At 37.2% G+C, this 26,991-nt stretch overlaps 1 protein-coding gene across 9 annotated transcripts in view; it reads left to right on the forward strand.

Moving 5' to 3' along the window:
* Positions 1-26,991, forward strand: part of ubr4 (ubiquitin protein ligase E3 component n-recognin 4) — a 47,177-nt gene continuing 20,186 nt past the window's right edge. For 3 of the 9 annotated variants that reach the window (XM_014001679.1, XM_014001680.1, XM_014001687.1), the window contains exons 1-57: positions 1-204; positions 2,780-2,877; positions 2,985-3,088; positions 3,306-3,435; positions 3,695-3,840; positions 3,993-4,092; positions 4,219-4,360; positions 4,502-4,626; positions 4,935-5,059; positions 5,268-5,327; positions 5,476-5,666; positions 5,894-5,993; positions 6,899-7,036; positions 7,265-7,382; positions 7,929-7,970; positions 10,520-10,707; positions 10,816-10,972; positions 11,063-11,148; positions 11,266-11,435; positions 12,083-12,362; positions 12,494-12,626; positions 12,746-12,825; positions 12,942-13,070; positions 13,358-13,540; positions 13,796-13,918; positions 14,023-14,252; positions 14,739-14,857; positions 14,961-15,058; positions 15,456-15,613; positions 15,715-15,921; positions 16,141-16,242; positions 16,324-16,424; positions 16,709-17,096; positions 17,257-17,320; positions 17,455-17,646; positions 17,721-17,791; positions 18,107-18,299; positions 19,022-19,255; positions 19,382-19,552; positions 19,689-19,871; positions 21,321-21,479; positions 21,623-21,775; positions 21,903-22,130; positions 22,295-22,452; positions 22,557-22,731; positions 22,934-23,135; positions 23,279-23,442; positions 23,577-23,793; positions 24,018-24,234; positions 24,859-24,891; positions 25,182-25,245; positions 25,359-25,493; positions 25,790-25,964; positions 26,042-26,173; positions 26,277-26,398; positions 26,570-26,681; positions 26,859-26,989. In XM_014001679.1, the coding sequence (XP_013857133.1) occupies positions 80-204; positions 2,780-2,877; positions 2,985-3,088; positions 3,306-3,435; positions 3,695-3,840; positions 3,993-4,092; positions 4,219-4,360; positions 4,502-4,626; positions 4,935-5,059; positions 5,268-5,327; positions 5,476-5,666; positions 5,894-5,993; positions 6,899-7,036; positions 7,265-7,382; positions 7,929-7,970; positions 10,520-10,707; positions 10,816-10,972; positions 11,063-11,148; positions 11,266-11,435; positions 12,083-12,362; positions 12,494-12,626; positions 12,746-12,825; positions 12,942-13,070; positions 13,358-13,540; positions 13,796-13,918; positions 14,023-14,252; positions 14,739-14,857; positions 14,961-15,058; positions 15,456-15,613; positions 15,715-15,921; positions 16,141-16,242; positions 16,324-16,424; positions 16,709-17,096; positions 17,257-17,320; positions 17,455-17,646; positions 17,721-17,791; positions 18,107-18,299; positions 19,022-19,255; positions 19,382-19,552; positions 19,689-19,871; positions 21,321-21,479; positions 21,623-21,775; positions 21,903-22,130; positions 22,295-22,452; positions 22,557-22,731; positions 22,934-23,135; positions 23,279-23,442; positions 23,577-23,793; positions 24,018-24,234; positions 24,859-24,891; positions 25,182-25,245; positions 25,359-25,493; positions 25,790-25,964; positions 26,042-26,173; positions 26,277-26,398; positions 26,570-26,681; positions 26,859-26,989 (8,361 nt within the window). In that variant the 5' untranslated portion in view covers positions 1-79. The remainder of the gene's footprint in view (positions 205-2,779; positions 2,878-2,984; positions 3,089-3,305; positions 3,436-3,694; positions 3,841-3,992; positions 4,093-4,218; positions 4,361-4,501; positions 4,627-4,934; positions 5,060-5,267; positions 5,328-5,475; positions 5,667-5,893; positions 5,994-6,898; positions 7,037-7,264; positions 7,383-7,928; positions 7,971-10,519; positions 10,708-10,815; positions 10,973-11,062; positions 11,149-11,265; positions 11,436-12,082; positions 12,363-12,493; positions 12,627-12,745; positions 12,826-12,941; positions 13,071-13,357; positions 13,541-13,795; positions 13,919-14,022; positions 14,253-14,738; positions 14,858-14,960; positions 15,059-15,455; positions 15,614-15,714; positions 15,922-16,140; positions 16,243-16,323; positions 16,425-16,708; positions 17,097-17,256; positions 17,321-17,454; positions 17,647-17,720; positions 17,792-18,106; positions 18,300-19,021; positions 19,256-19,381; positions 19,553-19,688; positions 19,872-21,320; positions 21,480-21,622; positions 21,776-21,902; positions 22,131-22,294; positions 22,453-22,556; positions 22,732-22,933; positions 23,136-23,278; positions 23,443-23,576; positions 23,794-24,017; positions 24,235-24,858; positions 24,892-25,181; positions 25,246-25,358; positions 25,494-25,789; positions 25,965-26,041; positions 26,174-26,276; positions 26,399-26,569; positions 26,682-26,858; positions 26,990-26,991) is intronic. The other 6 variants (XM_014001681.1, XM_014001685.1, XM_014001683.1 and 3 more) reach the window with 5 other exon arrangements.

A 26,991-nucleotide genomic window follows, 5' to 3' on the forward strand; every position in this document is an offset into this window, starting at 1 on the left:
GACATCGGGCGCCCCCCAGCGATTTTTGCTTTCACAGCCTCTTCCTCCACAAGTCAGTTTTTTTCAATGTGATTTCAAGATGGCGTCAAGCGGAGGAGATGGGGAGCACGAATGGACAGCGGCAGTTCGGCCGCTTTTATCAGCTTCATACACCGCTTTTGAAACAAAGGAGCTACCTCAGCTGATTGGCTCTATAATCAACAGGTAACTGGTTACATGTCAGAAAATTGCATGCTCATATTACCACGAAACTACCCCTATCCACCCCGGACATAGCTTACTGGCTAACTCGCTAACACTCGGGCTAGTGAAGTTCGATTGGGAGCTATCGTTAGCAGCTAGGCTTAACTTGCATTAGTTTCTGACTAGCAAAAATGCTAATGCTTACTAACTTACTCAAAATGTCTTTTAGTATGCGCTATCTGGGGAATAATGGGCAGTTCGTAACTAGGCTTGACTTGTATGTGGCGAAGCCTATCGTTTAATGTATCGTTGTTGTAGAATAAGCGTTTAAAGGCGCTGCAGTGAAACGTTTTGAAAATATGCTTCATCATTAGCTACCGAACACAAACATTAGCCTGCAAGCTAACCGCGGGCCCTCAACGCTACATTGCGTTTAAACGGGTTGTTCAGAGAAATAACAGACTACGTCATCTGAAATACACAAGCTATGTATTGAACTTAATAAAATTAGTTTAATTTAGGCATGTCAACTCTGAGTTTAACAATTAACTGGGTGTAAATGTCCAACATCTGCGGTGTGGTTATGTTTTGACTGAAAGAAGGCGGGGATGTCATTTTAGTAGATGATTTTAGTCGTCCTCAAAGCTCTTTTAGTATTTTACTGCTCAGTTTCTGTCAGAGATCACCGCTGAGTGACTGTCATTTGTCGGTGCCCTGCCGTAGCCCATAGCCAGGTCGGTCACCTGATACTCGTGGAGTTTTGACCAGCCAGCGTCGGTTCCCCTGACCAGTCAAGTGAAAAGTTTCCTTTTCCTGAGAAACACGTATTCAACAAATAGCATCACTACTGCCGCAGGAGATAACAGGTTTTCTTAGCAAAACAATACTTTACATTTTTTTTAAATATTCAGCAACAGGGGAAAAATGAAAATATGCTTAAGGCAACATTTTAAATGTTTTTAAATAAGGGTGTCCAATTTTGGTTTTCGAGGTCTGCTATCCTGCAGGTTTTACTTGTTTCCCTGCTCCAACACACCTTATTCAATTTTTGAATTACCTCTTCAAGGTTTACAGAAGCCTGTTATTAACACATTCATTCAAATCAGGTGTGTTGGAGACTGAAACCTTTAAAAACTCCAGGATAGTGAGGATTGGAGACCCCTGCTTTTGACTAGGCTGACATTGTTATGCATGCTGCTTCCTCTGAACTTTGTTGTTTAGACGTGTATATTGTAGGTTTTTGCATTCTGTTTAAAATTTGTTGCGTTTTGCACATCACTGCAAACTACTTTGTAGTAAGTTTGTGTGCGTGTGTGTTTATTTTTTAGGCATTTGGTGACAGCAGCTTTAGTATGTACAACACTATATTGTGTAAATACCCTGTTGTACACATATTTAAAACTGTTATGAATTGTGGTACTCAAGTTGGCGCCTTTTTAGGTGCAGGATTTTTTTCTGAAGTTGGTGGAGCAGCATTTTCTTACTCATCACCATGGTCATGAAATAATCTTCAGCTCACACTAAATCCTAACACGTTTGGGAGAACTCAAAGGTCTTAAAGTCATCTGTATTTTAAGGGTGCAACTGCTATTCTTAATATTTGGTTACATTGTTGATAATAGCAGTTTTTTTTACATGCATATAAAAAAAGTCAACTTCTCAAAACACTTTCTGCAAATTACTGTGAAAGAATAGAGAACGTGGAGTCAGCTTGTTTTTGTAACGCCTGCCTGCTATCTTTATTTAAGATTGTTCAATGGTTTTAATGGGTGGTCAAAAAATATTTCAATCTTCTGGAGAAAGGAAAAGACACGTGCAGAAAAGGAAGCTGATAAAGAGAATAAACTGAACTATAATTCCAAGGATTGCTAATTAAGTAGATCTATATGCTGGACTGAACTTAATGAACTAAATCCTTGTTGGTTGTAAAGTAAAACTGCTTATGTGAGCTACAAAATTAAAATGTTCAAATTAACTTATGAATAGTATTTCTTTGGCTGAGTGTAAAACAACTAATTAAGTTGGTGTTGTAATAAAAAAAGTTTATAAAAATATTTCAAGTTAACGTTTATTAATAGTTCATAATATATTAATAAAATGAGAAATAACTGTAAAACTATTTTTAATGTGCTTTTTAAGTTTTACTGAGCTCCTAAATGTCACTTCAGCATCACACTTTGTTTGTTTATTTATTTATACAGAGACAATGTACAACATTTCATTAACCTTCTACAAGGAAAGATGCATGGTACCAGGTTATAGCAAAGAATGCTAATTTCCACCTGCAGTCTCTGGACAGGTTGATGTAATCAAACATGTTCTAATAAATAATAACAAGCCAATTTAGTAAAAAAAATTACATACATATGTAAAAACATTAAATCAATTACCCAAATATCATTAAAAACAAAAACTACAAACTAAAAAAACATAAAACATTCTCCTTACTTTCATCAGTTATGAGTACAAATCTGCTTATTTAACAGCCATGTTTTTGCCAAATGTGTTGTATACTAAATGCTGAATGTTAGAGGATGTTTAAAAATAAAAGTATGAAAATTACCATTTGTTTAACGTTTCTTTTTTTTCCCTGCAGTGAATCAGACATTCTTCACCACGACAAACAGTATGAGCCTTTCTACTCATCGTTTGTGGCTCTTTCTGCACATTACATCACCACAGTTTGTGGACAAAGTAATTATTATTTTTGGCTATAGATAAATACTTACAGTCAACGTTTAGCTAAAGAGTTAATAGTTGTCTTTCTACCAAGCAGCTGAATATTTTTTTTTGTTTTCTAGTACCAAGAAATCAATTGCTGTCGGTTGCAGCAGCATGTAAGGTATTGATTGAATTCTCACTGCTGCGCCTGGAGAACCCTGATGAAGCATGTGCTGTATCACAGGTGAGATAAACACGCTCCGGGGGGGGAAATGTAATGCTGTCAAACCACATTCAAATGAGACTCCGCTTGCTCTAAGAGCTATGTGGGTCAGCTTTCTTAGTTATATGTTTGCACATTTTAGTTATTAGTGTTTTTTTATATATTTTTTGCTCATGTTTTTGTTTGAAATATTACTATTTGCCCTTGAACTTTGTAATACTGTTTGCTTATTTTACAGAAACACCTGATTCTTCTAATAAAAGGACTTTGCACTGGCTGCAGCAGACTGGATCGCACAGAGATCATTACTTTCACTGCTATGATGAAGTCTGCCAAGTTGCCGCAAACTATCAAGACCCTTTCTGATGGTAATGATCTCTTAACTGATCTTGGAAATTTATCCTGGCTTTTGGAGAGGATTTTGCAAAGATTTTTTTTCTGTGTCTGAGACTTTGCTGTATTTACTACAAGGATCAAATTATAATATAGTTCAAATATGTTCATCCTGGGGATTAAAATTAAAATTGTTTTTGTGGTATTTTTTTTACACAGGAACAAAAATTACAAGGAACTCTTGAGTTCTCTGATTTTTGATCAAATACTGTATATCCTTTGTTTATTTATCAGTGGAAGACCAGAAGGAGTTGCCTAGTACTGTGAACCCTGAGCTTCGACAAAAAGAAGTACAAATGAACTTTTTTAATCAGTTAACTTCTGTTTTCAACCCGGACCTCACCACCATCCTGTCCTCTCCCTCATCAGCTCACCTGCAGGTAAGTGTGATGGGTGAATAATAGTTTAAAGCTAGTCAAATTGTTCAGTATATATTTTTTAAATCAATTCTTTATTTGTAAATGCATTGTCTTCAATCAATCCTAATGCCTTGTCAATGAATTTGTCTGAATTTGTTTGTAAAAACTTATAGGCTGAGAGTGACTGTGATGACCAAACCACAGATCAAGCCCTTCAGGCCAAAATGAAGAATGCTTTTGTCTCTCAGAATGTGTCAAGCTTACAGGAACTTGGTGAGTTTCAAGACCTGTTTGGTTTGTATGTTGATTTCAACTGCAACAATTTGTTGTTTTTCATTATCATATTTAACTGATTAAAGAAACCGTCATTAATGACATCCCATCCCAATTGTCTTTTAGGTGGGTCTGAAAAGCTACTACGAGTGTGCCTCAACCTGCCCTACTTTCTACGTTACATCAACCGCTTCCAAGACGCTGTTTCAGCAAACTCTTTCTTCATAATGCCAGCCACAGTGGCTGATGCCACTGCTGTTCGCAATGGGTATTTATTTATGTGCTAGATTTGTATGAGCTGATGTTAAACTGAATCTTCTTACTTTTGAAGAATGTGTTTTTGTATGTTAGACATTCAAAAATGGGCATTCACATGCTTAATCATACATCTGTTTTTTTTCCTACTTAGATTTCACTCACTGGTAATTGATGTCACCATGGCTCTGGACACACTTTCCTTGCCTGTGCTGGAACCCCTCACACCAGGGAGGCTGCTGGACATGACTGTGCTAGCTCTGAGTTGTCTCTATGCTGGTAGGTGTTGCATCACATGAGGTCAAATGAATTAGGTGATTCAGTAATTTGTCCGGCTGTAAATCAAATAAACAGACAAAGAATTGAATTAAAGCCAGGGAAGTGATATGTGTCCTTCAGCTTAGAATACTTCAGTAGACTGTAAGGCAATACATCCATAAAACAGGTGGTGAAATGTTCTACTCTAATCTTGAACTACTGCTGTTTCACTTATCCAGTCCAAAACAACACGGTCAAAGTTATTGTCTGCATAGTGCTGAAAGCTGAATTGTTGAATCTAAAAATGCTATATATTGATATTTGTTTAGGTGTGAGTGTGGCCACATGCATGGCCATTTTACAGGTTGGTAGTGGCTTGCAGCTTCGCTCTGCCTCCACTGGAACCAAAGAAGAGGACTATGAAAATGATGCTGCCACAATTGTCCAAAAATGTGTGAGTTTAATGAGTATAACATTTGTTAAAACTAAAATGCCTTTTATTTTACCAGATGAATTAGTTAAAAGTGTTATATTTAAACATAGATTCTTGACTTTAAAACTGTGTTTATGTGCATGCACCATGTTTTGTTACATCAAACCATCTTTATGCTATTAGCCTTGGAAACGTTCTTGCACACCATTTAAAAAATGTCTCTCAACAGCTGGAAATCTATGAAATGATTGGACAGGCAATCAGCAACTCTCGAAGAGCTGGAGGAGAGGTGTGTACCATACCAGAATAGCTGAAGGAAAAATGACATTGCAAATAGATTTTTCAGATTTTTTTCCCTCTCTTTCTGTGTTACCTTTGTTTGAAGTTCATTTTGAAAAAAAAAATAATAATAATTTTTGAACAATTGTGTACTTCAGCATTATCAGAACTTCCAGCTGCTTGGAGCCTGGTGCCTCCTAAACAGCCTCTACCTGATTCTTAACTTGAGCCCAACTGCCCTGGCAGACAAAGGGAAAGAGAAGGACCCCCTGGCTGCCCTGCGTGTCAGGGACATTGGAGCTCGCACAAAGGATGGCGCAGGATCACCTAAACTTGGTCCTGGCAAAGGGTAATTCTTAATAATAAACATTATACATAAACTCTATACAATAGTTACTGCAATGACCTTTTTGAAGCTTTTACGTTTCTTCTGTGTCACAATAAATTATTGTATTTAAATTTGCTTACTCTGAATATAATATAAATTCATTATTTAAAGGCACAAGTGTTATACTTCTGCAGTGTAATCAATTATGAGTGATTTGTTCATTGGCTTTCTTTTTCTTTATTCTCCAGACATCAAGGATTTGGAATTTTGTCTGTCATTCTGGCCAATCATGCCATCAAACTTCTGACTTCACTTTTCCAGGATTTGCAAGTAGAGGCTCTACATCGGGTAAGTAAATTATCTAAACCTTCATTTACCAATACAACATACATTTTATCAGTTTTTTTTATGCAGTACCTGCCTGTTGTACATGAAAATTGATTTCTGCCTTCATTCATAAATGCAGATTAATTGCAGAAAAATAGACAGAACTTTATTTCAGACACAAGGTCCAACAGGATAGCAAACCTGTATATTTACAATCATCAAAAATAAAATAAAAATTACATAAAATTCACTATAAAATATACAAATAAATAGTTTATTATTGTGATTAAAACATGCAAAATTAACATTTTTAGTTATCAAATTGTCTTCAGTTAGTGGATTGCTAAATATAGTTGCAGCAACAATAGTATTATTTATATCTGTTTGAGCTGCTGGGAACAGCCACGTTGAAGCAGTGACTACTTAAACTGCACCTACACCTGGGGCAGTAGTTCTTGGAAAAGAAAAGTTTAGTTTCTTTGTATTTATAACTTTAGTAAACCCACAGCAATCCATTGATTGGATGAACAGCACAATAGGAATATAAAAAATATATTTAATTATGAGAACCTTGCCTTCAAAGGTGTTATTGTTTTATCGAAGGTGCTTTACTATAACGTATAGCAGCAGTACACCGGGCTGTTATTTCTGGTTGTGCGTTTGAGTTGTGTAATACTTATTCTGCTTTAGTTACATTTAAACACCTCGTTCTGTTTGACGTCTCAGTTATTTTGACAGACTGCTTGCCGTGTTTTTCTTCCCTCCCTACAAAAAAAGCAGACATACAAGTTTACAGACCAGATGAACTAGCTTTTATATAGTTGAGATTTGATTTACAAAAACATTCAGTGTGAGATGGTGTATCTAAAAAGAGAACTCTAAATGTCACTTTTGTTCACTTCTCCCCATCACCACCTTATCTGCAGGGTTGGGCAAGTGATGGGCCACCAGCTGAGCTCAACATCATGGCACAAAGCACTTCGATCCAGAGGGTTCAAAGACTCATCGACTCTGTGCCCCTGACAAATCTACTTTTCACGCTTCTCTCCACCGCCTACAAAAAGGTGCATATACTTGTATTGTTTCGAAACAAACAGTTTTCTAATAATTTATTGTCAATTTTGACTTAACAGAAAAAGTGACCAGCTAAATTAATATTTAAAACAAGAAAAAGGACATGCCGCAGTTTTTCTCTCTACATTTGGTGCATATTAAGACAAAAAAGACTGAAGCATTTTGAGAGGGTTATAAAAAACACTTTTAAGATTGTTTTTCTCTTTGCTTCCAATTAGGCTTGTGTTCTCCAGCGCCAAAGAAAGGGCTCAGTCAGCAGTGACGCAAGTGCTTCTACAGATTCAAACACCTACTATGAGGATGATTTCAGCAGTACGGAGGAGGATAGCAGCCAAGGTACTTCATCTTTTTGTATTCAAGCCATACGTCAATGCTTAATTTAGTGTTTTGTTTTGTTTTTTAGTTTAACTCCAGTGTCAAATAAAATGTTTTGTACTTTGGTTGAGTTCTGAATTTATAGAATTAATTTGTGTTTAACTACCATGACTTTATGCTTTATGAATTTTCTGTCAGTTGAATTGACAGACATCTTGTTCCTAATGAACTATAAAATAAAAGTCTGGTCAACTAACAGCAAGTGTAATACAGATCTTACAAATTAATGAATGAGTTGACCACCAGAGACTAACCAGTCTTGTGGAATGCTGACAAGCTAAGCAACTGATTACTGTCCTCAACATTATCTATAGTGGTGATGAAAAACAGTCACGTTTGTTTTTAGTATTTGATGTAGTGTTAGGTTAGAGCTATGTGCTTGAGTAAAGCATCAGCCAGGTAAAAACAGCAGTAAATAGTAAACTAATTAATACGCACACATGTCAATAATCTCATTTTGTCCTGGTTACATAATGACAGTGTAGTTGACAGTGTTTACTATCTCAGCAGAGAGAAGAGAGGAGAAGACAAATGCTGCTTGTGTCTCAGGTCAGCAGTTTTCTGTCCTCAGGTCAAAGACTCAGTGTCCACTTTGCTGTCTCAGATTTGTTGTATTTTATTTTATATATATGTCACACAAATTAGACTCTAAGTAATAGGCTGGGGGGATCAAGCCAGAGATGAACAGGTCGCACCAAAACAAGTTGCTTCTCTGTGTAATAAATGTGAAGTAATTACATTGTGTCAGGTTCATCTGTGGCTCTTTGTCTCAAAGGATCAAACCAGTGCTTTGATGTGTGGGTGTTTTATTTTAGTACTGCAGCATTTTTATTGCAGCTGAAAAAATAACTTCAGTTTTAATTTGCAGTTTTTTAAAAACATTGTTCAGGAACTACCTTTTTTGAAAACTCTGCTTGTAGACTTACTTTAATTTTGGTGTAGCCTAGTAAGTTATTTAAAGTAATTTCAGGATATAACAATTCAAATCTGCAGATTATACTAGTCTAATAATGAACTTGATTTTAGTTGATATTTATGCGCTTGTAGCATATTAAACAATATTGTATTTTTGAAGGTATATACTCTGTGGGCTAGTGTCTTTAACTTGCTTTAATGCAAGCTTTGTCTTCTTACATTCAGATCTGTAGGAGTTACTTTTAACATAATGTTCGACCCACATCAAAATATTGGTATTTTTCTTAAACACAATGATTTCAACTTGTATTTAAAAGGCTTTAAACACTCTACACTTAATCTTGCTATCACCTAAAACGTTTTGATTTTTGTATGTTGCATGCAGATGTGAAGAAGAGCTGAATGTGATGTTCTTTCAAAACATGAAACTTGGTTGTGTTTTTGTGTTTGAAAATGATCTCACCGTGGTCAGGAAGCTTCACCTACAAACCGGTTTGAGTGGTTTATGTGTTGTGGAGGGATAGACACATGAAAGATTCTAAAAGACAAATTTTTAAGTGTAAAAACTGAGCCCCCCCAGATTAAACGTGTTTCTTTGTTTTTGTCCTGGTTGTTCTGAGGTAAAGACATACTGTAAAATGTTTGCAGGATTCAGGGAGTCAAATAGCAGAATGATCTTGCATTAAAGCCTCTCCCAACTGGAATATGGTGACATTTTTCTTTTACGAAGTGAACTGTTTCTATTATATTGTCTTCTTGTCAGCTTTCCCTATAGTTCTCTTGAAGATTTTTTTTTTCAACAAACTGGGGAATATTGCCCCTAATCCATTGAATTTTATTGGCAGCTTTAATCTAGTTAATAAAAACGCGAAGAGAGCCTTTGAGGATAATTGTTTTTATTGTTTTTGGCATTTCACAGTGGGTGCAGACGTTAGTGGCAGCGTTCATCTTTGTAAAACACTTAATGTTAATTAAATCAAATTTTTGTTTCTTTGCTCACAAGAGTGAGCTGAGGTCAAGCACAAAGAAACCTTTTAGTCTTTTAGTATTTGTTTGTTTTTATACTCATTGCTGATTGAAAGAAAATACAGCCTGGGCTCATTTAACGTTTTTTTTTCTAGTTTCATTGTCATTATATGGCTACAATTTCATGTAATAATTCAGCTTTAATACAGTTTAAAAGCAAATCCAGTTGCCGACAGTTAGATTTGTGGTCATTAACCGTACTCCATTAAAAGTTGACACATTTCAAAAAGGTTTTAGATGTTTATTTACCAGGAAAATAAGACCTCTTGATTTTAAAATCTTTTAGAATACTGCGACTGCTGTTTGCCACTACAAACAGCAGTCGAATTGTAACGAATTTCTTATCATTTAAAATAATTTGTTTTGTTGATGTAATTAGTTTAGCTGTGGGTTGTTTGGGTAAAAAATAAAATTCTTGGCACTTTTCTTCCCAGCAACAATGCTGCATTAATACAGCAGTCATGTGTTCTCATTTTAGTCAGTTGGAGAATAACACGTTGTGTTTGTTGCATCAAGTGTGAATCCGGTCCTAGCGTTGTTTGTCTCATTGTTGCCTGTACCACAAAAGCATGTATGAGAATGTGCACACTCAGAACCAGCTATGAGTAGAGTTGTGCATGCCAAAACACTCATGTTGTTGATGGGGTTTATTGAGCAAAACTAATTGTAGGTCATTCCTACTTAGTTTTTTTTATTGCACTTTATAGAATACTCAAATCAGACTTTCTTGAGTTGAAAATCAGGGAGTTTAATGAGTTTGCAAAATGTTTTAGTGAACATTATTTTTAAGGTTATTTTATAGAAGGAAAAAAGAGTAGTATATAAATATTTGTAATTATTTTTGAATTTCCAGAAACTTAGCGTTTTACCTTTTTTACTGTAAGAGAATTAAAAAAATACAAAAAACATCCGTATTTTCCTTAACTCTGAGACAGAAATAATTTGTAAGAAATGTTTTAAGGAATTCAGCCCTTTTTTTTAGTATTTATTTATTTATTTATTGTAGTTTTTTTTTTTTTTAGTTCTTGTCTTCTGCCTGTATTGTGTTAAAGGTCATGATGTTATGAATTAGTAAGACCACTACTAATACACAAATCCTCATTAGTTTTCGGAACTTTTCTTGGTTCCACTCTTGAATTATTGTATTTTCTTTGCAGATGATGATAGTGAACCCATCTTGGGACTGTGGTTTGAGGAGACAATTTCACCGACCAAAGATAAAGTGGCTCCACCACCTCCTCCACCTCCCCCACCCCTGGAGACTTCTCCCAGACTCAAGAGCCCTAGCAAACAGAATCCAAGTGAGAATGGCAACATTTTAGCGGGCCGTAAGGATCCAGAGCTGGTAAATACTTTAAAATGCTATTTTTATGTCCCAGACAGCTTCTAAAAGGTGTTTATTTGTTATTATTTTTTCTTTAATGTGGTACTCAATCATCTCCTGTTATTGAAGTTCCTCAGTTTGGCCTCCAGCATTTTGAACTTCATCACCACTTCAATGCTGAAGTCCAGGAACAACTTCATCCGGAACTACCTGAGTGTGTCTCTCACAGAGCAACACATGGCCACACTCGCCAGCATCATTAAAGACGTGGACAAAGATGTCAAAGGTTTGCTTTCCACTATTTAAACAAATATCCAAATAAATTCTTTTTTCATAGTTTTATATACTATAACAGTTTGTATCATTTTTCTTGCAGGTTCATCAGATGAAGCGTTTTCTTTAGCTCTGTACCACTTCAACCACACCCTCGTCACCTCAGATCTTCCATCTCCGGTCTTGCAGGTAGGGGGACGGTTTTGTTTTATTCCAAGCTCTGACCACTAATTCCTCCATTAAACCCTAATAGACTTTATTAGGTGATTAACCAGCGTTTTTGTTTTTGTGTCTTGCCAACTGCAGAACACTCTTCTACAACAATTAGGGGTTGCTCCATTTTCAGAAGGTCCCTGGCCCCTCTACATTCATCCTCAGTCGTTATCCGTCCTCTCCAGACTTCTTCTGATTTGGCAACACAAAGCCAGTGTGCAGGGAGAACCAGATGTGCCTGAGTGTATGAAAGTCTGGGAAAGGTAATTCTATAATTTTATTATTTTTTTCATCTGGCCATGGACCATCTGAATTGATGTAAACATCATAGCTTTTTCTCGTTAGATGAGAATGCACAATTCTTTACAAAGAGTTAGTTATGTACATAATAAGCAGTGAAGCATAACCAATGCAGGTTAATTTATTAACTTGCTTAACTACAAGTTTGGATGTATTCACCAATGTTTGTTCTGCTAACTAAAAATAAATTATTTAGCTTTCTGCAATCATGATCTTTGAGTCTATTCAAGTCTATCTGCACTAAAAGTTTGTCACACACTCATTTAGTTTAAAAACTCCTAATTAACTAAACTAATTCTAAGTCAGGAGTTTACTGTCCGTTATAAAAGATTAAGTAAGGAAACAATTTTTATATTATAATATTCTGAAATTGCAAGTCAGCTTTAAAACATCAGTTGGTACTAAATGCCACATTACATATTGAATACTTGATATATTGTTGGACAAATTTTACTTATTAAAAAAAAAACAATGTTTATATTGACAAAGTTAATCAGTGTTTGTGAAACCATACCTGAGGTGTGCTTTAACTTAGACCTAAGCAGATTTCTCCTAATTTACTTTAATTTGATGTCTTGTTTATGCTATATTTTACTATCCCATCCCCCAGATTTTTAGGAACCTTGAAGCAACACACTCTCCAGGGTTCTCTTCATGGAGATGATGACCTGAACGTGGAACACCTCCAGCTGCTGTTGCTTCTTTTCCACAATCTGTCGGAATGTGGCCGACGATCAGTGCTCACCATGCTCACTCAGGCCATTACTGAAGTGGCACAGAGCAGAGACTCCCAGCTGAAGTCTGTACCCCTCAACATGGCCCGCTTGTTGCTGGTCTTTGACTACTTGCTGCGTCACTACTCCAAGGCTCCCCTGTACCTCTTTGAACAGGTTCATTCTTGTTTTGAAGCAGTTATCTCTTCATATTTGTAATTAGTAATAAAACAACAGTTTTAAACTGTTATTTTATATTTGATACTGTTGTAAAATAACATTAAATCATTTTAAAATAATGATTACAGGTGCAGTACAATCTTCTAACACCACCGTCTTCTGGGCCGAGTTCTGCTCAAGACGGTGGCAAGCGCAGCGGTCTGCCCCTTTACTATGGATTTAAAGAGGTGGAGGAGAACTGGGCTAAACACTGTTCAGCAGGTAAACACAATAAACTGTGTTTCTTCATGTCTTTTGTTGTCATTTTGAAATTTGATGTGGATTTTAGTAAATTACAAATAACAAATAACGTCTTTAATCATTTTTTACTTCTTTTAAAGATAAAAATGCCCAGCCCAAATTCTATTGTGTGCTGTCTCCTGAGACATCTGAGGATGACATCAACAGACTAGACAGCAAGGTGAAAGTCGAACCATTTGATTTTGGTTCATTCATGCCTTACGTTAACATTTTAATGTCTATACAAACAATATTTACTTCTACATAATGTATTTATGTTTTGAAATCTTCTGGAAGGTTTTCTCAAAGCTGGGTAATGGTGGAGTTAAATACGACGAGCTGTATGCTTGGCTCATCTCACTCCTGGAAGCTGGCTCAGAGTTTGACACATCCAGAAGACAAGAGAATAAACCTATCACTCCTATGGTAATAGACTCAGCATACTAGTTAGTACACACTACAAAAACAAATAGTTGTTTTTCTGGGTGGATGATCTCCTGAAGCAGTCTGCCTGAGCTGTTATGTAACAGTCACCTGAAAGACTTCATGCTTGCTGCAGCTGCATCATTTATTTATGGTTAAAATTGTTTAATTTTGAACTGCAAATAGACTTTTACTAGATAGGTAATGTGTTTGTTTTTCTCCAGTAAAAACTTCTTCTGGTGCTTGAATAGTTTAGTACTTCTTTTTTCATAGTTTATGTCACTACACAGGAGGCCTGCTCCCTTCAGTACTACTTTCTGGTACTGTGGAGAATCCTGGGTGTGTTGCCACTCTCAAAAGCTTTCATGGAGCAGCTAAAGACTGGTTGCAGCGACCCCAGTGAAAGTGACATCTTGCATACCCTGCGATGGTCCTCACGTCTGCGGGTGTCTACATACGTCAACTGGATAAAGGTCTGTTGAAGCTGCTACTTCAACAAAGTACTACGATCTATTAGCAGAACAAACACATGCCATTTATTTATTTTTTGCTAATGAGACGAATATATTTGACTTTTGTACTTGGCCACTCATTTGAATTTTCTAATTTAGAGGCTGAAACTGGATGTTTTGTTTGTATGAAGCAGACTTTTCTATAACTGCTTAATTTAACATGTATACAACTCTATTAATCCTTTGACATGGTTTGTTTTTGATGTATGATGTCAGGAACATTTGGTGAAGCAAGGACTGAAAGCAGACCAAGCTGCCTCACTTGTTGAGGCAACAGCTGCCAAATGCAGCACTCTGAAGTATGATGTGGAGCTAGCAGAGGAGTACATTGCCAGACAGGTACTGATCACAGTACAGAGCAGTCGTCATTTAAGTTTGTAGTTGTTATCGAAGCAAGATTTTGAACCTAATTTTTGTCGTTGAATAACCTAATTGTTTTTCAGATTTCCACCTTTTCAACTGTGGATCCAAATGTCGTCCTTCCACTTCATCAGCTGCCTTCTCTTCAAGCTATTTATACTCTGGATGCAGTCCTCTCTAAAGTACAAGTTTCTTTAGATGAGCATTTGTCCAAGGTTGCAATTGAGGCTGACACCCACAAATCATCTGATATTGCTAAAAATCTGCTGCCTGCCACACTGCAGCTCACTGACATTTACACAGCCTTCACAAGGTGAGAAAGAGCCGTGTTAAGATTTTTTCTTTTACTTTGGCAGATAAAATTTTTCCTTATATTAAATCTTTTTAATCTCTGCAGCCATACCATCTGCATTCATGTAATTCAGATACAATATGTGCACCAGAGATGGGGTTTTTTCTGTAAATTTTGCTTCAAAGCTAAAACAATTTCAAAGAGCAATAATAATCAATAGATATACAGTATATTTATAGTATGTTCTGATAACTCTTTTTAACCATCGGTTCTCTCTGTAAAGCTTTACTGTTGTTCAGATCAGGTGACAGTGGAAGAAAGTGCCACAGTGTCCTGTATTATTTATTTAAAGTTCTTTAATTTGGCAACTTTATAAAGAAAAGTTGCGACATGGCAGATGCAGTTTCAGAACATCCAACCCCAAGTGATGTTCAGAAAATGAAGATTTTTCATATATTATTGCAACTTAGCCTGATCTCACCTTGAAACCAAACTTGTCTTTTACAGATCTTACCTCCTAATGAACATCCCAGAAGAAGGAGAAAACAAATTGACTGATGCGAAGCTCCAAGGTTATGCTGCAGTTTTGTCCATTGGTTCAACCCGTTGCAAAGCCAACTTGCTGGGTAAATTGAGAAGCTATTAAAAATAAAAGCTAATCGATACATTTGTTTTGACAGCTTTTGTGTAAAATCTGTTCAGTCTCAACTTTCAACTCAAACTTCACAGGTCATAGTTTAATGCAGAACTTACCATCAGCTGTACAGACAACATGTGAGACTTGGAACAGCATTCACACCAATGAATTTCCCAACATCGGCTCATGGGTACGTGACTGAACTCATTACTTGGTTTGACTCAGTTCTTTGTTGTAAAGATGTTATTTGTAATATTGTTTGAGCTCCTGCTCTTATATTTAGTCACATTTTGCCAAATAATTTTGCACAACTTTTATAAACACAGGTTTGCTTGCACAGCAGCAGAAGCTAATAGTACTGGTTGACAATTAGCAATGTTGAGTAATCTGAGCATTGTCAGGTATTTCTTTCATGTCCAAACAAGTGAGTTTGTGAAATTAATTTGGCTGAAATAAATGAGAAAATGCACACATTTTCATGACCCAGAATAGTTGTGATAATTATCACAATTTATTTCTAATTATAAATACAAACTGCTCGTGGAAGACAGAAATTCTGAAAGTCTATCTCACCTTTTTGTTTCCAGCGAAATGCATTTGCCAATGATACCATACCATCAGAGAGCTACATCAGTGCCATCCAAGCAGCTCATCTGGGCACACTGAGTTGTCAGTCCCTGCCTCTGTCCTCTTCTCTTAAACACATCCTCCTCTCCTTGGTTCGCCTCACAGGCGACCTAATTGTGTAAGTGCTTATTTATTTTTGATTAAAATCCAAACAACTTGAGGGGATGTATTTGAACTGTTCTGTCTCCAGTTAATATTATTACATGTTTGTGTCTTCAGTACAGAGGAGTTGAACCCGTCTCAGGTCGTGAGCAGTCTGCTGCCTCTGCTCCTGGAGGCGAGCACAGAATGTGTAGCAGAAATCAGCAGCACCTCGCTGGAGCGCATCCTTGGCCCGTCAGAGTCTGATGCCTTCCTAGCCCGCATTTATGAGCGCTTGGTGACCGGATGTTACAACATCATTGCTAATCATTCTGACCCACAAAGGTATGCTTTGTGCAGTGGGATTCATTAAACAATCTAGTAACAATCAGTTAAAACGTTTATGTTGTGTAAAACTGGTGGGTCGAGCTATACCCTCATGAAATAATTCTCTCTTTAACAGTGCTTTTTAGTCTTTTTTTTTCTGTTTTTATTTCCTTTGTTTTCTAGCTTATGTAATAAATTGTGGTTGTTGCTTTCATAATGTCCTGTCTTATGTTGTAGTGGTCTGGATGAGTCCATTCTTGAGGAATGCCTTCAGTACCTTGAAAAACAACTTGAGAGCAGTCAGGTCCGAAAGGCAATGGAAGAGTTCTTCTCATTCAGGTATTCATTTAACTTGCATCACTTGTATCATTAGTTTGTTTTATATACATAACTGCGTTGCATGTATATTTTTCCCCCCAGTGGCGAGCTTGTCCAAATTATGATGGCGACGGCCAATGAAAACCTGTCAGCAAAGTTCTGCAACAGGGTGCTGAAATTCTTCACAAAGCTTTTCCAGCTCAGTAAGTTTATTATTGTTGTTGATTCAAAACAATTGGCAGGTATCTGGATGCAGAGCTGTGCTAGTTTGAGCAAAATTTTGTATGGTCACATGAACAGTAAACGTATAAATAAATTTTCTGTTTGAATGGATTGAGGGTAGAGAAAAAGTGCTCGGTCGCAAAGAAAGGTGCTAAGAATAACAGTAGAATGCAAATATGATATTTAAGATATTTATGATATCTGTAAGCCAGATATACAGTAGAAATTTTTTTTATTGATCTGACGGTGATCTTGTCATTTCCAGCGGAGAAGAGTCCCAACCCAAGCCTGTTGTGTTTGTGTGGCTCCTTGGCTCAACTGGCCTGTGTGGAGCCATCTCGCCTGCAGTTATGGCTGACACGAATGACAGCTACCCCACCAAAGGACTCAGAGCAGCTGGAGATTGTGCAAGAAAATAGACAGCTCCTTCAGCTGCTTACCACTTATATTGTGCGTGACAATAGTCAGGTGGGCGAAGGAGTTTGCACTGTCCTCCTCAGCACACTTATTCCCATGGCAACAGACATGTTGGCCAACGGGGATGGGACGGGCTTCCCTGAGCTCATGGTCATCATGGCCACCCTCGCCAGCGCCGGACAGGGAGCTGGCCACTTGCAGCTTCACAGGGCAGCTATTGACTGGCTGACCAGATGGTAAGAAACCAGTTTTATAAACATAGTGTTGCAAAAAGAATTGTTTTATTAAAACACTGCTTGCTAATAACATCTGAGTAATATTTTAGTGATGTAATAACTAAAATCTTCTAAACAGATGTTAGAATTCTAATGAACAAATAATATTTTTCTTCTTCAGTAAAAAGTATTTAACACAGAAGAATGTTGTGGAGAAAGTGAGCACAAACTTGTCCCATGGAAAGGTATTTTTTTATTTCTGTTTAACAGCACAGAACCAAACATTTACTTTGACTTGTAATTTTCAGCAGCTCCTGTGTGGTTTCAGATGAACATACCTACCATAACATAATTGAAATGCACTTCTTTTTTCTTTTAGCATACCAGTATGCTGGAGTGCTCATGCCACATAATCTCCTATTTGGCTGATGTGATGAATGCTCTGCGGCAAAGCAGTGGCCAGGGCACCTCAGCCCTGCTGGTGGAGGGAGAGGAGAAGACCATGGAAGTGGACTCGGACTGGGTGGAGGAGCTTGCAGTAGAGGATGATGATTCCCAGGCAGAGGACTCTGTAAGATATCCACCTTTACCTCCTGTTTTGTGAAATGCATCAACATAACACATTTTCATCATGTTGTTGACCAGGATGAAGACTCCCTTTGCAACAAACTGTGCACCTTTATAATTACCCAGAAAGAATTCATGAATCAGCACTGGTAAATAAAAAGCTTGTTTCTAATGAGTTTTTATTTTTATTTTAAATCACCCATTTCTATCACAATTTACAAAGATTTCTGTAAATATTTTCAGTACAAGGTAAAATACACTTGACACACAAATAAGCAGTTGGCTCATATACATATGCTGTAAATTTATTACATCAGTCAGAAAAGTTATAATTTAACAGAGTTTGTGCAAACTGTTAAAAAAAACCTTTTATATGAATTTTAAATATAATTTCATTCTTCCTACACACATGAACTTGACAGGTAGTGTTTTCTTTCTTTTTATTTTTTTTCTTCATTCTTTAGGTACCACTGTCACACCTGTAAAATGGTGGATGGGGTAGGTGTGTGCACAGTGTGCGCCAAGGTCTGTCACAAAGACCATGAGATCTCCTATGCCAAGTATGGCTCTTTCTTCTGTGACTGCGGTGCCAAAGAGGATGGCAGCTGCCAGGTGAGACCGAATGCCTCAGGTCATCATGGGAAGAGAACAACAGCGGTAACTCCGGTTTGCAAGTCATTCCCCCATTGACTTCCATCCACCCATTTCATTTGATCAGGATTATAGCTAGCCCACATGTGTGGCCAGAAACGAAAAATGTTATGAATGCCTCTGTTTGTTTTCTTGTGCATAATGAAAAGGCCACTGTTCCCTAGTTAATATTAAACTATTGGATTTTTTTATGTGCATGTGAAAAACAAATCATCTCCTACATTTTTTTGTTCTGTTCACCATTTGATAAGAAGTATCTTAGAGCTTCAGTTTTCCTTTGTTTGTGACTGTAGCGTCTATTTTTGTGACATAGTGGTTTTTGTAGCTTTGTACACTTATGTGAAAGTATTTTATTTATTTCAGTTTTGCAGTTGTTTACACACTCAGCTGAGTTGAAAGAGTGCAATGTAAAAGTAAATAATAATAGCATGCAGAAATTTATTTTTATCAATCCTGTGAGTTTTGTTAGTTTTTAAAGGTTTAGATAAAATTTGTAGCAATCAACATTTCACTGAATATTCTTTGACTTTTGTGTATATAATATACATTAGCTGCAAAATAACAATGGATTTTGAATGTTCTTTTTGTAAAAATGTCAAGTTTAAGTCTCTTTTAAAAAACTTTATACACTACCAGTCAAAAGTTTTGTACCAGAGACCAGTTTTTTGAACAATACTGTACACACGAGTGAGTTGATTGTTTTCACTGTTTTGTCACATCCTCTACAGGCTTTGGTCAAACGTAGCCCTAGCAGCGGTATGAGTTCCACTCTCAAAGAAACCTCAGCCTTCCAGAGTGAACTGCGAATGCCGGAAAGCGCTATCCGACACCAGAATGCCTCTCCCTCTGACAAGGGCAAGGTTACTATTTGCGATGGCAAATCCAGTGATGAAGAGAAACCCAAGAAGAGCAGTGTGTGCAAGAGCATTGAGGGCTGTCAGCAGGAGTTGCTAACACAAGTGGTTAGAAAGAATATTTTTATCTCTCTTAGATTTCTTTTTTGGGGGCCATTTCTCATGCTTAGTGTGTCTTTAAACTGCTCTGTATTTTGTGTGACCTGTGCTTTTGGCTCTTTTTTTTCATGGTAGACGGAATCATCCACTGCTGCAGCCATTCTCGAGATGCTCATGTTTCTCATGGAAGCAATCCAGACTAACTTTCAACAAGCATCAGCAGTAGGCAGCAGCAGCCGGGCCCAGAAAGCCTTGAATGAACTGCACACTCAGGACAAAAACGTTGAAATGACAGACCAGTTAATGGTACGTTGAGCTGCAGCCGATTAGGGAAAACCAGTTCATTATTTAATAATGTATTGAAATCTGAACTGAATCGGTTTCTCAATTTTAAAAAAAAATGCAGCAGAACAATGTTAAATGTTGCTTTTTTTTGTCTAAGGTGCCCACACTTGGCTCTCAAGAAGGAGCTTTTGAGAATGTGAGGATGAATTATAGTGGTGACCAAGGCCAAACTATTCGTCAGCTCATCAGTGCACATGTCCTGCGGCGCGTTGCCATGTGTGTTCTTTCCTCACCTCACGGTCGTCGTCAACATCTTGCAGTTAGTCACGAGAAGGGAAAGGTGAGCCGAATCTCTAAACTCCTAAAACAAATGTGTGAGCTCCCCTTAAACCCTCTGAGTTTGTATAAAAGACAATTAAGCTTTCTTGTTTCCTTAAAACAACTTTAAACATGTTAAGTGAACTTCATAAACACTGTCTGATCTTCTTAGGACAATCTATAAATAAATAGAAAAAAATATATTAAAAAATAAAGCTTACTGCTTTCCAGCCAGTAAAATCATGAAAAAATAAAGTGCAAAAAACAAAAAGAGAATAAACATCTGCGTTAACCAACTTATTTTCTAGAAAAATCAAACTCAAGCTGCTAGATTACATCATAACCTAATATGTTTGCCAGTAATTGTGATCTGATCTATAGGAGAGATAAAGAGAAAACAAGTGAAGAAAAACACTAAATATGTTTAAAACATTAAAATTAATCTTAATGAAATAATATTATTTTATGACTTTATTGCTTAGATCCACATTACAAAAATTAAATTAGTGATAATCTTAAATTTAACCTGCAGATTGTTAGATATCACGAGGCACAGGGAGGATGAGGTGAAGCTGATCTGTGAGTCAAACCCAGCTGGGTCCAGAGATTTATTTTACAGAGACAGTACCAGAGAAAAAAAACATTACAGTAAATATTATATCCCACTTTGTAAACCAGGTAGGGGCAGTGGCAGCTTTGTGCATGCAAAATTAATTTGCAGCGGACTCCTCTCAGCTGACAGCAGCCGTGTGTGTGTGTGTGTGTGTGTGTGTGTGTGTGTGTGTGNAATACAAGCAATTTGTTTTACCACCTTAAAACGAAGCAGGTGATTGAATAGCAGTAATGCAGCTGACTGCAAGTTCCAAACGCAACATGCAATGGATGCAGACATCCATTATATTCAAGTTATTGTGTGTGTGTGTGTGTGTGTGTGTGTGTGTGTGTGTGTGTGTGTGTGTGTGCGTGTGCGTGCGTGCGTGTGTGTGTGCTTGTGTTTTGATTTAACCAGGTAGGTCTCCCTTAAAATGAGATTTTTAAAGAAGAATTTAAAATTTCCCTTAAAGGAGATTTTAGAGTTAAAACGTTTTTTTACTTAACTCAGATCTGAAAGGCTGCTTCAGTTTTCACTACAGTTTGTGGAGTTTCAGGCTGGTCTGAAACTCTTGTTGTTGTTTGAAACAAATTTGTCATATTTTCTTCTACAAAATGACACTGTTGAATGAACAGGTGGGTTGCATTTTGGGTTCCAGGCAAAACGTTCTTCTTGGAACAGGAACTGAAATATGAGTAGGATGTGAAATTGACCTGTTTAACTGTCAGATTAAACTTCTGCAAAAAAAAGTCTGCCTGTTGAACAAAAAAAAGTAATGTCCATCTCTGCAAGTTAATGTGCATACTATTTTCATTCAACGTTTTGCATTATTTTCACTAAAAATGCACCATTCCCCTCCATCTTCTGTCTGCCTGGTAGATAACAGTTCTGCAGTTGTCCACTCTTCTGAAGCAAGCTGACTCCAGCAAAAGGAAACTAACACTGACCCGACTGGCCTCTGCCCCAGTTCCTTTCACTGTCCTCAGCCTCACAGGCAACCCCTGCAATGAAGATTATCTTGCTGTTTGTGGCTTAAAGGTCAGACAACTGGTCTTTTAAACCTGAGATTTCTAATTAATAGATTTTTTTTTCTTTCAAATAAAAACAAAGAAAATAAATTATTTAAAGCGTGTTTCCTTTTGGAAATTTTCTTTATTATTATTATTATTTAATCTTCTCAGGACTGTCACGTACTGACTTTCAGCAGTACAGGCTCTGTCTCAGACCATCTTGTGTTACATCCACAACTGGCCACAGGGAATTTCATCATCAAAGCAATCTGGCTGCCAGGCTCTCAGACTGAACTTGCTATAATCACAGCTGACTTTGTCAAGGTATTAATAGAATAATTTTACTGAACATTATTGCAACAATATTTGTGGAACTGTGTGTAGTTACACAATTTGGACAGGAAATGTGTGTAATTTTTTATTTTATTCATTTTGTTTTTCTATTCAACAGATCTATGACTTGTCAGTGGATGCCCTGAGTCCCATGTACTACTTCCTGCTTCCCAGTTCCAAGATTCGAGATGCTACATTCCTTTTCAATGAAGAGGGAAAAAACATTATTGCAATCATGTCCTCAGCAGGTTACATGTACACTCAGATAATGGATGAAACTAGCAGAGCCCAACATGGTCCTTTTTATGTCACAAATGTATTGGAAATAACCCATGAGGACTTGAAGGTAAGTTGTGCTTATGCTACAAATACGCTTCTTCAGAAATGTGATGTACAAAATATTCCACTAAATCACATTCATAAATATTTAATGCTGACATTTTTGAACTGCAGAAAGTGGTTTTGAGATTTTTATTTATTTATTTATTTATTTATTTATTGTGATTACAGGATAGCAACGGTCAGGTTGCTGGTGGCGGTGTGTCTGTTTATTACTCCCATGTCCTTCAGATGCTTTTCTTTAGCTACAGCCAAGGAAAGTCTTTTGCTGCCACAGTCAGCCGCAGCACAACCGAAGTGCAGAGGCTCTTTCCCATCAACATCAAAGGGTAACATTTCTCCCGAACCACATATTAGTTTTGGATTTCCTTGCCATGAGAATATAAACAGTAACTGAAAAAAAATGTTATCCTTACTTTTTTTCCCTTTTTAGTTCTAATGGTGGTAGCAGTAAGTTGTCGCCTGCTCTATGCCAGTGGTCTGAGGTCATGAACCATCCGGGTCTGGTGTGTTGTGTGCAACAGACAACTGGCATACCACTGGTAATCATGGTTAAACCTGATACCCTCCTCATTCAGGAGATTAAAACACTGCCTGCTAAAGCAAAGGTAAGAACCATGCAGTAATCTGAAAGTAGATGTGGGTAATAAGAGATCTCAGCCATTGAAGGGAATATTGGTATAATAACACAACGTATTTAAAACCATTTTACTCTCAAATGATGTGCAGATTTTACTTAGTGAACTCCAGTGGCAAAAAACTATTCTGACGTTTTCGTGAAGTTGACATTTGATCTTTTTCTCTTCCAAGATTCAAGACATGGTGGCTATTCGACACACTGCAAGTAACGAGCAACAGCGCACGACCATGATCCTTCTCTGCGAGGACGGAAGCCTTCGGATCTACATGGCAAATGTGGACAACACGTCATACTGGCTCCAACCATCGCTGCAACCCAGCTGTGGCATCAGCATCATGAAGCCAGTTCGCAAACGCAAAGCCGCTGCTGCAAGTAAGTTTATGTCCAATTAAAAAGCAGTTTTTAATAATCGAATCGATAAATGTTTGTTGGACCCCAATAAAGATAAACTTAATTATACTTAGTTTGTTTTAATGTTAACTTTTTTCATTTCAACTCGTCAATTTTTCCCGAAGCTACTCGAACCTCCAGTCAGGTGACATTCCCAGTGGACTTCTTCGAACACAACCAGCAACTGACAGAGGTTGAGTTCGGGGGTAATGACCTGCTGCAAGTTTACAACGGGCAGCAGATCAAACACAGGCTCAACTCCACCGGGATGTATGTGGCTAACACAAAGGTAGAGACATTTTAACTGATAACTCTGTCAGAAAAAGAACAAAACATTATCGTGCTCTTGTGTTTATGTGGATATAGCTGTTACAGATTCAACTTTATTTTGCCATTTCTCTCAAATCTTGTTTTTCCTTTTAGCCTGGGGGATTCACTATAGAAGTGGTGAATAACAACAGTTCAATGGTGATGACAGGCATGCGAGTACAAATGGGCTCTCAGGCCATTGAGAGGGCTCCTTCCTATGTGGAGGTCTTTGGCCGCACCATGCAGATAAACCTGACAAGAGCCCGTTGGTTCGACTTCCCCTTCACCAGAGAGGAGGCCCTGCAGGCTGACAAGAAGCTGTCCATATTCAGTAAGATTAAGATTAAAAGTGTGAAGAGAAAATTAAATTGGTCTACTTATAATCCACCTTCCACAGCTGAAACATTTTATGTCTTGATACAACTGGCTAGGAACTTTAGAGTTTTAACATGAATGTATAAAGTCCAGCGCTCTCCCATTTGTTGGTGACATTATTGTAGCTTCAAATTGTTTACATCCTCTGATGCACTTTTGTCCCTTTTTGTTTTTCTGAAGTTGGAGCATCAGTTGATCCAGCTGGAGTCACCATGCTTGATTCAGTCAAGATCTATGGTAAAACTAAGGAGCAGTTTGGTTGGCCTGAAGATCCACCCGAGGACTTCTCCTCTGCATCAGTGAATAATGTGTGCAGTCCCAGCCTTAATCAAAGCAATAGCAACTCTGATGGAGATATAGCCACCCCCACCACAACCAGTGGCACTGTGCTAGAGAGGTATGAGCTGTGCACGCTTCTTTACTTTTACACTTTTAAGTCCCATATAGTTGAATCAATGTCATATATGACGTGAAAAGTTATATATTTTATAAGGGTGGGTTATATCAAAGCTGTTTTATTTTATTTGAGCCAGCTTAATGTTGTTTTATCTTGCAGCAATATCAGTTTACCTTTTCAAGTACAGAAGGTCAACCTAATCAAATCTGTTCCTTCTATTATTGTATTGCCTTATTTGTTTTATTACACATTGACAATAATGTGATGTAGTCATTTTATATTAAAATAATGTATTTTAGATTAAACAAATGGTCTACAAACTAATAGAGCAATTGCAACAAAACATAATGCATTTATAGCATTTTTTCCCTTATTACTCATTGCTCTTAAGTGTTTTTCATAATTTTAGTGGAAGTTTAGTATAATCTTCATTCTGGACAAAGGTGGTTCAGAGCGTTTTGTGCATGGCAATTGTGATCATCTTTTCTTGCATGTTTTTCTTTTGTTTAGCCGAATCATTTATTTTCACTTGTTTCTTTCTGTGATGCTCACACTTGTTTTGTTTTTTGTTTGTTTTTTGTTTTTTGCTCCCAAAACTATAAAAATACAAAAAAAAAAAAAAAGTTGTGAAACAGAGTCCTTATCAACCTTGGACCGGTTAGTAACTGTCCTTTTTCTGCTTGTTTGGTTGGTTTTGTGCATGTGTGCCTTTCTGTGTCTGTGCTTGAAATTCTTTACATTGTGCAACATCTTCATGCTGGCTCCCAATTTGAGTTTTGTTTTTATTTACCCCTTCCGTTTCTTCTTGCATCCAGTGTTGTTTGCCATTTAGATTAGCGCAGATTGCAACAGAATAGACGTGTGGATTTTTTTTCTTTTCTTTGTAGAAGTAGTATATTGGTTGAATCCATTGAGGAGGCAGAATTAATCTTTCATTTGTATTTTAGATTGGTGGTCAGCTCACTTGAAGCTTTGGAAAGCTGCTTTGCTGTAGGTTCCACAAGTGAGAAGGTAAATGTATACATTTATTCAGATTCCTTCAAAAGTAATAATTGGAACAAAAGGTATTGAGTCCTACTTTACTGTTTTTAGTCAGTGTAGTTAATTGTGTTTTTACTTTTTAGGAAAAGAACAAAACTGCAGCACTGGAACTGGCCACTTTACTTTTGTCCATGCCGACTCCTGCAGGCGTGCAGCAACAAACCAAAGGACTTCTTGCTAGCCTGCACACCAGCCGTACAGCTTATCACACTCATAAGGTGAAAAAACTATTCTGTTGTCTTTGAAGTATGATGTTTTAGGTGTTTATAAGCATTTTGAATTTTATTTAATATTCAATTGTATCAGTTTAATTTTCTGTGAGTGAAAAGCTAATGTTAAAATAATGAAATTAGTCAGGGAGAATTCTAGACTCATCACAAATATCTAATTTTCTTAAAAAAATTTTTTTAAATGAAGTTGATTAACTTTCAAAAAATAACTTAAACCTGAATGGGATTGTAGTATTCATGTCACTCCTGAATATATAATACAACTTAATCTCTTATTTCATCAGGACCAGTCCTTGCTGAGTAACGCAGTGCAGTGTCTGAATAGTTGTAGCCGTGAGGGGAGGGAGATCGACCCAGATGTCTTCCAGAGACTGGTGATCACCGCCCGTTCCATTGCAATCATGAGACCCAACAATTTGGTTCATTTCACAGAAACTAAATTGTTTCAACATGACTCCGGTAAGAGCTTGTGTTGCAAATGTTTTCTGAATAACTTGAAACTTTTATACAATTTAACACTCTCCTACATAAACTAGACACAGCAGAGGATGGACATAAACTTGTGGATGGTGAAAGCTGCAACTTCATTGCTCAACTGATGAATAACTTCTGGAAGCTTCATTCTCAGAAACCAAAAAATGCATTTCTTGCTCCTGCTTGCCTGCCTGGTAAGCACAAACCTTAAAGCCCCACGTTTCATTTCTACATGTCTGTCACATACACTGGAGCAAAATACAAGACTCTACGTTCAGCAAAGTGTTTTTCTTTAAGGCCTAACGCACGTGGAAGCAACAGTGAATGCCTTAGTAGACATCATCCATGCATATTGCACATGTGAACTGGATTACATCAATGTAGCTTCCAAAATCTACATGCAAATGTTACTGTGCCCCGTAAGTAAGATTTTACTCTTCTTACTATAGCAGTACTGGGATTGAAATAAAATATTGTAATGTTTAATATGCTTACAGTTTTACTGTTAAAACTTGAACAACATTATTGTTCCCTTTAATTAACAACAATAAAGAGTCATACTGTGCTATATTTGTATGAAAAACATTCAGGACACCGCTGTGAGCTTCGCTTGTAAACAAGCTCTGATCAGAGTCCTGCGGCCCAGAAACAAACGCCGTCATGTGACGCTTCCATCTCCCCCACGGTCCAACACACCTATTGGTAAGTTTATTTAGGTTTCTTTCAAAGTAACTATGTCTAGGTTGTATGTTGTACATTTTTATGATGTTTTTGAGAAACTAACATCACTGTTTTTGTCTTGTTGTATGCAAGGTGTTGGTAATCTTGCAACCTAATGTTATCCAGAGTTACAAAAGTTTGTTGTTTGTGTTCTTTCAGGAGATAAGGATGATGATGACGATGATGATGCAGATGACAAAATGCAGTCATCAGTGTTGGCTGGAGGAGACGACGGTCGACAGGAGAGCCAGGAACAAAATGAAGTGGACCACAGCGATTTTGAGATGGTGGT

This window comes from Austrofundulus limnaeus, unplaced genomic scaffold (assembly GCF_001266775.1).
Source record: "Austrofundulus limnaeus strain Quisiro unplaced genomic scaffold, Austrofundulus_limnaeus-1.0 Scaffold10, whole genome shotgun sequence".
Taxonomy (NCBI): Eukaryota; Metazoa; Chordata; class Actinopteri; order Cyprinodontiformes; family Rivulidae; genus Austrofundulus; species Austrofundulus limnaeus.